At 44.9% G+C, this 12,817-nt stretch overlaps 1 protein-coding gene across 4 annotated transcripts in view; it reads right to left on the reverse strand.

Moving 5' to 3' along the window:
- LOC137427751 (uncharacterized) overlaps nucleotides 1-12,444 on the reverse strand; it is a 40,782-nt gene extending 28,338 nt beyond the window's left edge. For 2 of the 4 annotated variants that reach the window (XR_013623448.1, XM_078777805.1), the window contains exons 1-4: nucleotides 11,966-12,444; nucleotides 11,763-11,819; nucleotides 11,596-11,652; nucleotides 11,325-11,432 (exon numbers count right to left, since the gene is read on the reverse strand). Coding sequence is in view for 2 of the 4 variants with exons in the window: in XM_078777805.1 (XP_078633931.1) it covers nucleotides 11,325-11,432; nucleotides 11,596-11,652; nucleotides 11,763-11,819; nucleotides 11,966-12,137 (394 nt within the window). In the remaining 2 variants the exon portion in view is untranslated. The remainder of the gene's footprint in view (nucleotides 1-11,324; nucleotides 11,433-11,595; nucleotides 11,653-11,762; nucleotides 11,820-11,965) is intronic. The other 2 variants (XR_010984566.2, XM_068117460.2) reach the window with 1 other exon arrangement.
- Nucleotides 12,445-12,817: the final 373 nt, after the last annotated feature.

Genomic DNA, 12,817 nt, shown 5'->3' on the forward strand with positions numbered 1-12,817 from the left:
CAGATGGCCTCACATTATCCTCAAGCACCCTCTGGTACAATGAAGAATACATAGTGGATTCTACGATGGTGAGCTGTCCAGGCCCTGATGCAGCAAAGCTGCCCCAAACCATAATATTTCCACCACCATGCTTTACAGTTGGTATCAGGTTCTTGCGGTCAAATGCTGTCTTTGGTTTTCGCCAAACATGTCTTCTGGTACTGTGGCGAAATAGCTCTACCTTTGACTCATCTGTCCAGAGCACATTGTTCCAGAGCACATTGTTCGTTATCAGGACCGAACTCTCTTATCTGTCTCCCTCTTCCAAATCCTGGTGGCGTCTGGTCAAATCTGTTTCTGGTGTTTGTTCCCCCTCCATCCCCTCCCTCACCTCAAATGGCCACACGGCTGACTCCGCGCGTGAAAAAGCTGAATGCCTCAACTCTGTGTTTGCCTCTAAATCTTCTGTCCCAAACCCATCCCTCTCTGTACCCACCGTACCCAGTCATACCCAGCTGCTCCTGGACTCTGTGTCCTTTCCTCCTGACAAGGTGGAAAAGTTTCTGTCAACCCTCGACTCGGATTCTGCAACTGGACCTGACGGCATCAGCCCACGGGTCCTAAAATCCTGTTCTTCCGCTCTTTCACTCCCTCTCTCTGTTCTCTTCACCCTCTCTTTTGCTCAAGGTCATCTTCCATCTGCTTGGAAATCTGCCAACATCACCGCTTTGCACAAAAAAGGTGCAAAAACAGATCCCAGCAACTACAGACCAATCAGCCTTCTCCCAATTATCAGCAAAGTCATGGAATCCATCATTGCTTCAGATATGAAATCTTTCCTCTTCTCCAATGGCTTGATCTCTGATCATCAATTTGGTTTCAGACCTGGACACTCTACTCTGGACATGCTGCTTCTGCTTTCTCAACAATGGATGGAGGTCCTCAATGCCAAACAGGAAATTAGAGCAGTCTCCCTTGACATATCACGTGCCTTCGATACGGTCTGGCACCCCGCTCTGCTCACCAAACTCTCCTCTTTTGGTATCAATGGAAATCTCCACGCATGGCTGGCGGACTTCCTCTCTAGTCGTAGTCAACGTGTGGCCCTGAATGGGTTTCTCTCATCTCCTCTTCCTGTTCAGGCTGGAGTTCCACAAGGCAGTGTTCTGGGCCCTGTGCTTTTTCTGGTCTTCATCAATGATCTCTCTGACTCTCTTGAAAATCCTCTGTATCTCTTTGCTGATGACTCTACTCTCTGTCGCTCCATTCTTCATCCCTCAGATCGGCAGTCTGCTGCCTCCTCACTCTCTGCAGACCTGGACAAAATCACAGCCTGGGCAAACAAGTGGAACATGTCTTTCAATCCTGACAAATCTCACACTCTTACGATGTCTCTCCGAAAAGACCGACTGGACAACCCTCCCATCCACTTTCTGAATAATCCTCTCCAAGAAGTTCTGTCACTCAAGCTTTTGGGTCTCACTATCTGCCATGATCTTTCCTGGGAAAAACACATTTCAAATCTGGCCTCCAAAGCCAGTCGCCGACTGGGCATCCTCCGTCGTGCAAAGTCCTTCCTTGGCACACCTGAGCTCCTCACCACATACAAGGCTTTCATCCGCAGCTCAATGGAATACTGCTCTCCCCTCTGGGATGGTGCTCCTGCCTCACACCTAGCTCGTCTTCACGCTGTTGAAACCAAAGCATTCAGAATCATTGGAATATCCTGCGATGAAGCGAACTCCAAGGGCCTCTCACTCACTCACCGCAGGCAGGTTGGTGGTCTTTCCATCTTCTACCGACTCCTCTCTGGCCTTGCCCCCCCAGCTCTCTCTGGGCTCTGTCCCGCAAATATTCCTACAGGTCGCACAAGATCTGCCTACAACCCTCTTATGGTCAAACTGCCAAAATCAAGACTCTCTGCTCACCTTCACTCCTTCATTCCTCTCTTCTCCCGCCTCTGGAACAAACTCCCTCACTCTCTTCAATCCCACTCCACCCTCCAGGTCTTTAAAACTGCTGTTCACCACCATCTCTTATCTTCCCCCATCCAAAACCTTGATCTTTTCTACCCCCACTAATTTCACCCCAATTCCACTTTTTTAAAATACCAACTTCTATCCTGGAAGTCCTTGGTGTCCTTGTGTTTTATACTTCTCCCTCCCCCCCCCCCCTTCCCACGCCTCCTCCCCCCAAGCCCTCTCCCTTCCACACATCTCCCTGCTCTCAAATATTATGTTTGTGTGCTTCCCCTTCTCTCCCCATCTTGTTTTCCGCTCCCTCTTTTTGTGTGTTTTGTTTGTCTTGTCTGGATGATTTGGTTGTGAAGTAAATGTTAGCTCTTTCACGAGCCTCGATTCAGTATACAAAAAAAACCAAAAAAAAACAAACAAAAAAAACTGCTGGTCTTTGCCGAGGTGTTCATTGGCAAACTTTAGTCTTGCCCTGATGTTCTTTCTGGACAGCAAAGGTTTCCTCCTGGCACATCTCCCATGTAGAGCAAATTTGTGCAGCCTCTTTCTAATGGTAGACTCGTGCACTTTGACATCAACAGCGGCAAGAGCTACCTGTAGGTCCCGAGATGACATTCTGGGGTTCTTAGAGACTTCTTTCAGCATCCTGCGGTCTGCTCTCGGGCTGAACTTGCTGGGGCGGCCTGGCCTGAATAAGCTGGCAGTTGTTTGGAATCTTCTGCACTTGTAGATGATCTTCCGGACAGTCGAATGATTGATTTCAAATTGTTTGGAGATCTTTTTAAATCCCTTCCCAGACTCGTAGGCATCTATAACCTTCTTTCTGAAGGCCTCAGAGAACTCTTTTGATCTAGGCATGGTGACGCCGCACACTTCAACAACAAAGAGCAAACCAAACGAAATGTCTGAGGTTTAAATAAGACAGGTTCCTCCAAGATCCTCTCTAATGATGTTCTAATCATTTGCACCTGAGCTGGTACACCTGATTCTAATTTTAGGTATTTGAAGTAGTGATAAATGTAGGGGTGTACTTACTTTTTCCACATGCAAAATTTGCATTTATGTTTATTTAAATTATACAATGGACTACAAAATGTAAATGTTTCATGATATTTGTTATTTTATATCACATTTATCTATCAATATTGTTGAAATGAAGATCAAATAGCTGGAAGTTGAAATATGTTGAAAAAGTCAAAACTTTACATGGGGTGTACTTACTTTATCACATGACTGTATGTTGAAGGCAGTGGGAAATTGGGGTGTGAAGAGAATGACAGAGATCTGCAATCTGGTGGTGAAAGGCTGCATTCCAGTGGATTGGGAACTGAGTACCCTCGTCCCTCTATACAAGGGGAAAGGTGACCCTCTGGACTGTGGCTCGTATCGAGCGATAAAGTTATTGGAGCATGGAATGAAGGTATTGGAAAGGGAGTTGGAGAGGAGGATAAGGAAGAAGGTGAAGATTGACGAAATGCAGTTTGGATTTATGCCAGGAATAGGAACGACAGACGCGCTTTTTATTGTGAGGCAGTTGCAGGAGAAGTACATGGAGAAGAGAAAGAAGTTGTTTCTTGGGTTTGTTGATCTGGAGAAAGCATTCAATAGGCTTCCACGTGAAGTAGTGACATGGGCATTGAGGAAGTTAGGAGTGTAGGAATGGTTGATCAGAGTAGTCATGGCAATGTACAAAAGAGCGCGCACAGCTGTAAGGACGAAGGACGGGAACAGTGGTGAGTTTGAGGTGAAGGTGGGAGTGCATCAGGGGTCGGTGCTAAGTCCACTATTTGTAGCTGTGATGGAGGTGCTGGCTCAGAACGTAAAGGAGGTTTTACCACGGGAGTTGTTGTATGCAGATGATCTGGTGTTGATTGCAGAAAGTATGGATGGACTGAAGGAGAAGATGAACAAGTGGAAGGAATGTATGGAGACAAAAGGTCTGAAGGTGAATATCGGAAAAACGAAGGTGATGGCAAGTGGTAAAGCATGTGGTGAGTTGGAAAGAACTGGGAAGTGGCCGTGTGCTGTGCGCAGGAAGGGTGTCGGAGTGAATTCCATTCAATGTACAATGTGTGCTGAGTGGGTTCTTCAAAAATGTAGTGGTTTGAGAGGGTCATTAACTAGTGTGGCAGCTACATTCAAGAGTAAGGTGTGCACAGAGGGAGCTGCAGATGGAGGAAATGTTGAGTTGGATCTTGGAGACCGCGTGAAACTGGAAGGTGTGAAAACATTTTGTTACCTCGGAGATATGCTGTATGGAGAAAGTGGATCAGACTCGGCAACGGTTGCTGGAGTGAGATGTGCATGGGAGAAGTTTCTGGAACTGAGTGGCGTGCTGATGAGGAGGGGAGTGTCGTTGAAGCTGAAGGGAAAGGTGTTTGCTGCATGTGTGAGAAGTGTTATGATTTATGGGAGCGAGACATGGGTAATGAATGTAGAGCAGCAACGAAGGCTGGAAAGGGTGGAAATGCGAATGGTTGGGTGGATGTGTGGAGTATCGTTGAGAGAGAGGAAGACAAATGATGAATCGCGAAAGATGATGGGAATAGAGCCTGTGATTGATGCTGTGAAGAGAAACAGTTTGAGATGGATTGGTCATGTGTTGAGGAAGGATGAAAGTGACTGGTTGAGAAGAGTGATGGAAATGAATGTCGAAGGAAGTAGAGGATGGGGAAGACCGAGAAAGACTTGGCTAAAGATGGTCGAAAAAGAAATGCGGGCAAGAGGGTTAACAAGGGGAGATGCAGAAAATTGGGGAAATGGAGAAGATTGTCATGGGGACCGCAAGGCTAACCCCCGCTCTTGCAGGGAAAATGGCCTTAAAATACCTGTTGTTGTTGTTGTATTTTGTAAAATTAACTTTACTTCATCAGAAAAAAAAATCATTAAAAAGTTAGGAGACTGGATCTCATTTTTAATAGTTCAGGGCATTTGATTCACTGAAAAGATGAACTGTGCCAAATTTGAAGTACACTGCTCTTTTGCTTCAAAATGTATGATGAAAAAAAATCCATGAGAATATCGATGCTGAGATTAACGTGTTTAAAGTGTTGCTCACGATTTATGAGTGCGGAGTCATAATAATAATATAATAATTCATTTATTTTGTATAGCGCTTTTCCAGAAGCCCAAAGGCGCTTTGACAGAGTGGAAAACATAATGCATAACAATACATGAAAACAACAATTGCAAAAAGACAAGAATCAAGAAAACAAACAGCAGCGATATACGGCATATATATAAGACAAGAATCAAAAAGACAAGACAAGAATCAATAGGGAAATATTTAAAGCAAAAGGAGGGAGAAGGAGAAGAGATAGTCAGGGGTTAAATGCTGTGGGTTGAATGTTGAATGCAGCGTTGAACAGGTGGGTCTTTAGTGATGTTTTGAATGTGGTGAGTGAGGAGGAGTCTCTGATGGTGTGAGGTAGTGAGTTCCAGAGGGTGGGAGCAGCGATGGAGAAGGCCCTGTCCCCCCAGGATCTGAATTTGGTCCGGATGGAGGGGGTCAGGAGGTTGGTACCAGCAGAGCGGAGGTTGCGGGTGGGAGTGTGTCTGGAGAGGAGGTCAGCCAGGTAGGATGGGGCCAGGTTATGGAGGGCTTTGTATGTCAAGAGGAGGATTTTGTACTGGATTCTCTGGGGGATGGGGAGCCAGTGAAGCTTGTAAAGGACGGGGGTGATGTGGTCACGGGTCCGGGAATGAGTGAGTAGACGGGCAGCGGAGTTCTGAATGTATTGGAGTTTATTGGTGATTTTTGAGGGTGAACCATAGAGGAGGCTATTGCAGTAGTCCAGACGGGAGGTGATGAAGGCGTGGATGAGGGTTTCTGCAGCCGTGGAGGAGAGGGATGAGCGGAGACGGGCAATGTTTTTCAGGTGAAAGAAGGCTGACTTTGTGATCTGTTTAGTGTATTTGTCGAAGGAAAGGGTTTGGTCAAAGATGACGCCAAGATTCCGGATGTGAGGGGAGGTGGATACTGGGATACCGTCGATGTTGAGGGCAAAGTTATGGGTGGATTTTGTGAGCGTTTTTGGGCCAATGATGATTATTTCAGATTTATCACAGTTAAGCTTGAGGAAGTTGATTTGAAGCCAGGATTTTATTTCAGTGATGCAGTTTGTCAGGATAGAGTGGGTGTCGGTGGAGACGGACTTGGTGGAGATGAAAAGCTGGATGTCATCGGCGAAGCAGTGGAATTGGAGACCATGACGGCGGATTAAGTGACCGAGCGGGGACAGGTAAAGGATGAAGAGGAGGGGGCCAAGAACTGAACCTTGGGGGACACCTTGGGGGAGGGGAGCAGTGGGGGATTTGCAGTTATTGATGGAGATGAACTGGCATCTGTCAGAGAGGTATGATTTAATCCAAGAGAGGGCAGTGCCGGTGACGTTAAAGGTGGATTCAAGTCGGGTGAGGAGGATAGTGTGATCGATGGTGTCAAAGGCAGCGCTGAGGTCGAGGAGGACGAGAATGTTGAGGTTGCCAGCGTCAGAGGAGAGGAGAAGGTCGTTGGTGATTTTGAGGAGAGCAGTTTCAGTACTGTGGTTGGAGCGGAATCCGGATTGGAATGTTTCATACAAGTTATTGGCAGAGAGATGATGTTTGAGTTGAGTGGCTACAGCGCGTTCCAAAACTTTTGACAGAAAGGGTAGGTTGGAGATGGGTCTGAAGTTGTTTAGGGTGTCAGGGTTTAGACCAGGTTTTTTTAGAATGGGGGTAACAGCAGCAATTTTGAGGGAAGGTGGGACGATGCCTGTAGACAGGGAGGAGTTTATTGTTGCAATGATAAGTGGAGAGAGAGCAGGGAGGGAGGCTTTGACAAAGCTGGAGGGGATGGGGTCAAGAGTGCAGGTGGCAGTTTTCATTCCTATGAGGAGTTCAGAGAGGTCAGTAGGAGAGATTGGGGAGAACCGAGACAGGGGATGGCAGGACAAGGGGGGGCAGGTGGTTGGAGGGGGAGCGGGTGCGGCGGTGGTCAAGCTGTTGTAGATGTTGTCAATTTTGCGTTGGAAGAAAGAGAGGAAGGAGATGCAGTTGTCTACTGTGAATGACTGGGTGGTGGTGTTCAGGGGGCGGAGGAGTTTGTTTATTGTCGAGAAGAGTGCTTTTGGGTTTCCGGAGCCAGAGTGGATAATTTGAGAGTAGTAGGCAGAGCGGGCGCGGGAGAGGGCATCTTTGTAGTGTTGTATGTGGTCCTTGTAGGCTTGGGAGTGAACTGTGAGACCCGTTTTATTGCGGAGTCTTTCAAGTTGGCGAGCACGAGTTTTCATCAGGTGGAGTTCAGGGGTAAACCAGGGAGCAGAATGGGTGAAAGAAACTGTTTTGGTTTTTACAGGCGCAAGCTGGTCAAGGCAGGAGGAGAGAGTGTGGTTGTAGTAGTCAGTGAGGTCGGAAGGGGTGTGGAGGTCAATGAAGGGAGAAGTGGACATTTTTTCAGAGAGGGAGGATGAGAATGAGGTAGGTGAAAGAGCGTTTAGCTTACGGAAGTTGATTGTGCGATAATGCCTTGGTGTTGGGGCGGGGATGTTGATGGTCAGAGTGATGGCTAAGTGGTCAGAGAGGGTGAGGTCGGAGCCATAGAGATGGTGCAAATTTAATCCAGTGGAGCAGACAAGGTCCAAAATGTGACCACGGATATGGGTAGGAAAGTCGACATGTTGAGTGAGGTTAAAGCAGGTGAGTAAATCAGTGAAGTCAGTGGTTATTGTGGAGTCAGTGGAGTCCATGTGGATATTGAAATCACCAAGGAGGAGGATTGAGGGGGAGAGGGAACATAGCTGGGTCAGAAAGTAGGAGAAGTCAGACAGGAATGATGGGTGTGGTTTGGGAGGGCGGTAGACGACAGCCATGACTGACTGCGTGTGACCAGAGAGTTTTAAAGCCAGGTGTTCAAATGATGGAGCAGATGAGATGGAGATGAGGTTGGTCTTGATGTCTTGACGGTGGATAACGGCAATTCCACCACCTCGGCCCTCCGAGCGTGGTTTATTGACGTAGGAATATCCATTGGGTGTGGTGAGGTTGAGTGTGTAGTAGTCCAGAGGTTGTTGCCAGGTTTCGGTGAGACAGAGAAAGTCCAGTTTGTTATCCAGGATGTATTCGTTCAGGATGAGGCATTTATTGTTGAGGGACTGGGTGTTGAACAGGGTGAGCTTGATGCTTGATGTCATATGAGCTTCCTAAAGAAACAGGTTTATCATGGTTTTGTTTGTACACAATTTGGTGATGCACTTCCCACTCCTCCCTCCAGATCTTCAAAACAGCTGTTTACCATCATCTCATATCTTCTTTTCCTATCCAAAACCATGATCTTTTCTACCCCCTTAATACACCCTAAACCCACCTCCTTTAAACTCCTTGTTTTCTTTCCTGAAATCCCCTGTATTGTCAATCTTGTTTATCCCGTGTAACCTGCCCCAGCCCTCTTTCTTCCAGAGAGCTCCTGATGTCACTGTTCTCTATTGTTGTTGTGCTTCCCTCTCTCTCTCCCCCCTTCTCTCCCACTCCCTTTATTATATGTTCTATGTGTTAGCTCTTATATGTGCCTCAATTTACTTTGTCAACACCTCAAAAAAACCCACAATTTTGTGATGCACTGTACACAATTTCTCCATCGACATAACATGTACTGTATGCATTGTTGTTGTGAGCTGTGCACCTGCTATAAATAGTTCAAAGGTCGGTGTTGGACTGCTCTAATTGCAGGTAGAGGTGTGATATATGCACACCTCCCAATATTTTCTATTTGAACAGCTCCCAATATTTGATATTTACACACCTCCCAATTTGTGATATTTGCACACCTACCAATATTCCATATTTGCACACCTCCCAATATGTGATATTTGCACACCTCCCAATATGTGATATTTGCACACCTCCCAATATGTGATATTTGCACACCTCCCAATATTTGATATTTACACACCTCCCAATTTGTGATATTTGAACACCTACCAATATTCCATATTTGCACACCTCCCAATATGTGATATTTGCACACCTCCCAATATGTGATATTTGCACACCTCCCAATATGTGATATTTGCACACCTCCCAATATGTGATATTTGCACACCTCCCAATATGATATTTGCACACCTCCAAATATGTGATATTTGCACACCTCCCAATATGTGATATTTGCACACCTCCCAATATGTGATATTTGCACCCCACCCAATATGTGAAATTTGCACACCTCCCAATATGTGATATTTGCACACCTCCCAATATGTGATATTTGCACACCTCCCAATATGTGATATTTGCACACCTCCCAATATGTGATATTTGCACACCACCCAATATGCGAAATTTGCACACCTCCCAATATGTGATATTTGCACACCACCCAATATGCGAAATTTGCACACCTCCCAATATGTGATATTTGCACACCTCCCAATATGTGATATTTGCACACCTCCCAATATGTGATATTTGCACACCTCCCAATATGTGATATTTGCACACCTCCCAATATGTGATATTTGCACACCTCCCAATATGTGATATTTGCACACCTCCCAATATGTGATATTTGCACACCTCCCAATATGTGATATTTGCACACCACCCAATATGCGAAATTTGCACACCTCCCAATATGTGATATTTGCACACCTCCCAATATGTGATATTTGCACACCTCCCAATATTTGATATGTGCACACCTCCCAATATGTGATATTTGCACACCTCCCAATATTTGCACACCTCCCAATATTTGCACTCCTCCCAATATTTGCACACCTAAACAGCTTGATTGGGAGCGGAATTTTTTAAATCTTTTCACTCAAATGGTGTAAAATAAAAATGGCAATGTTTTGAAGCATTGCACACCGTTGCCATAGTAACCAAATAAATCCAAACGTATACATACAGTCATGTGAAAAAGTAAGTACACCCCAAGTAAAGTTTTGACTTTTTCAACATATTTAAACATACAGCTATTTGATCTTCATTTCAACAATATTGATAGATAAAGGCGATATAATATAACAAATATCATGAAACATTTACATTTTGTAGTCCATTGTATAATTTAAATAAACATAAATGCAAATTCTGCATGTGGAAAAAGTAAGGTATTTGAAGTTTTAGGTATTTGAAGTAGTGATAAATGTGGGGGTGTTCTTACTTTTTCACGTGACTGTATATGCTGAATGTGTACCACAAGCGAGCCATTTGTACGTCTCTGTGTGTGTTTCTGTGTGTCGTCATTTTTCTCAGAGATGGCTGAATGGATCTTCGTCAAACTTTCAGAGGTTCATCAGTGAGTGTCAGAGAGTGTTCTAGGCAAACAATATTTTTGATTTTGAAAAAAAAGTTTGAAAAGATTTTTTTTAAAGATTTTTTTTAAAAAATCAAAAATCCAAATAATTGCTTTATTTAAAAGTGTCATCAAAAACAAAAATTATGAAAGGCGATATTAAATTATTTTCTTGAAAATGCCAACATGATTAGAACATCACCGGGCAATGCCGGGTATACCTGCTAGTATTCAATGTTTTAGGACTTTAACATTTTTTTATGGTTTTTTTTTGTGTTGAATTGTGATTCTACACACTCCGAAGGGTATTTTAACACTAAATAATAATAAAGATTTTTAAAAATAACTTATAAGTTTTCTCTCTTTTAAGATAAAGTTTCCTTAATCCCTGCCCACGTGTACACACAAGATACGCCATGACGTATGACTCACGCCGTATAGTGCAGAGAGGCGTGTGAAGGGCAAAAAAGCGAAGAAGGCCCTGACACTTGTAGGGTCTGGACAGAAGGGTAAACGTGGTGCGAGGCCTCGGTGAGGGTGTTGGGCTGGCAGGATGGCCTCGATGTATGCACACTCACCCCTTAGCTGTCTAGCCTGGGTTCGAATCCTGATCCAGCTCCATCCAAACTGTCATTCCGTTGTTTCACAGTCAGGGTGATTCATCAATGTGTGTCGTTCCTCGGATAGACGTTAAAGTAGACCTGTGCCCCGTATGCCGACATTAGTTGGCAGACGTTAAAGATCCAACGGTGTCCTTCGTGAAGATTAGGGGAGCCTGTTGGGGAAGCTTAGAGCTCTTTCATATTGCCCCCCAATAAAAATTCCTGACTATGCCAGTGCCCGTGGGGCGCGAGGATAGATTTGTGCCCCCCCCGGGCGCTACAAACCCAAACTTCGTCACTGGACGCGACGTGGACGTCACGGCCGTGGAGGATTTTAAATACCGAGCACATCTTGCGGGAATTTAAATAGTTTTCTCTTTTAAAAAACAACAAATAATAAATTGAAAACTTAATTTAAATTCGACGATCATGTGAAACATCATTTTGGTTAAACGCAGTTGCGAAGGGTTCAGAGTTTTATTCATTTCTCACCTTCTGTTATGAAGGAATCTTCACACGGTTCTTCCTTCACATGAGTGATGTTCAACATCGGAGGAACGTTACCATGGAAACCTCGGGGTATCACTCGACCCGTTTCATCTGAGGGGAAATGGAATGACGTCACGGCCCTGGAGGATTTTAAATACCGAGTACATCTTGTGGGAATTTAAATCGTTTTCTCGATGATAAAATAACAAATAATAAATTGAAAAACTTCGTTTAAATTCGACGAATAAATGTTTAAATGTCGTTGTGAACTCGCCTTGTGAAGAACAATTCTCCCCAAGTTCACGTTTCACCTTCACCTCCTCATTTAAATCTACAACAAGATAAATCGAGTCTGAAACCAAACTCAACACCCCGATCCCGCCATTCCCATCATCCAGTATCGTCATCTTCAACTTGTACAATGTTATTATGGATTCTTACCTGGTGAGGGGAAACCACCTGCAGGTTCAGGTTCCACCTTCACCACCACTATAGGATCTGCAGAGAAACAAAACCTGTTTTAAACAAACATCAACCTCGGAGTTGTTAATTTAAAACAAACTACTGTAGTTTTAAACTCTTCCTTTATTTTCTCTCCTCCATATTTATCCACGTGGTTTCTCCATCATGAGAGAACCCCGTACCTGGTTCCTGGTCCGTCCCGTCCCCTCCATCACGAAGCTTCTGAACGTCCAGGATCCTGAACCCGCAGATCCCATGGACCCCTCCCGGACCCCCTGTGTTCCCTCCGTCAGAGACCGACTTGGAGTCCGAGGAGTTGGGATCGTGGGTGCAGATCGGGGGATCTCGATCCATGACAATCAATCACCACAGGCACAGGGTTACACAACTGACCCCTCGGTTAACGTTCGTCTCTTCACAACAACAAAAATAAATTAAATTACCAGTGGATATGAAAATAATTCAGGTGAACTATTGTTGTTATTGTTATACACATGTCATTCCCAAAATGAACACATCCGATGTCAACAATTCTTGTTTTACTTTCACAGAGCAAGAGGTGAAAAGGAAGGAGGGAGGATGTACAAGCCCAGCTCAAATATACACCGACAATGAGATCCTGCACCGACATCTCATTTATTCCTTTGTGGACAAAACAGTTGATGGAGGAAATTAATAAGTGTAACAAATAATGAAATGGCACCAACAAAGAAACCAAAACACCATCACAGCAGATTCTTTGGGGACATTTATTTATTATGTACGCAAATATGGGATCATTTGATACCTCATCCCTTCCCCACGTCCCAACTCCAAGTCTGCATCCCTACCCCTCCCAACTCCAAGTCCGAGGCGGCATCCCTATCCCTCCTAACTCCAAGTCCGCATCCCTACCACGTCGGCATCACTACCCCTCCCAACTACAAGTCTGTATTCCAACCCCTCCCAACTCCAAGTCCGCATTCCTTCCCCTCCCAACACCAACTCCGCATTCCTTCCCCTCCCAACACCGTCAGCATTCCTTCCCCTCCCAA

The sequence above is a fragment of the Myxine glutinosa genome, chromosome 5 (genome assembly GCF_964187855.1).
Source record: "Myxine glutinosa chromosome 5, kmMyxGlut1.1, whole genome shotgun sequence".
Taxonomy (NCBI): Eukaryota; Metazoa; Chordata; class Myxini; order Myxiniformes; family Myxinidae; genus Myxine; species Myxine glutinosa.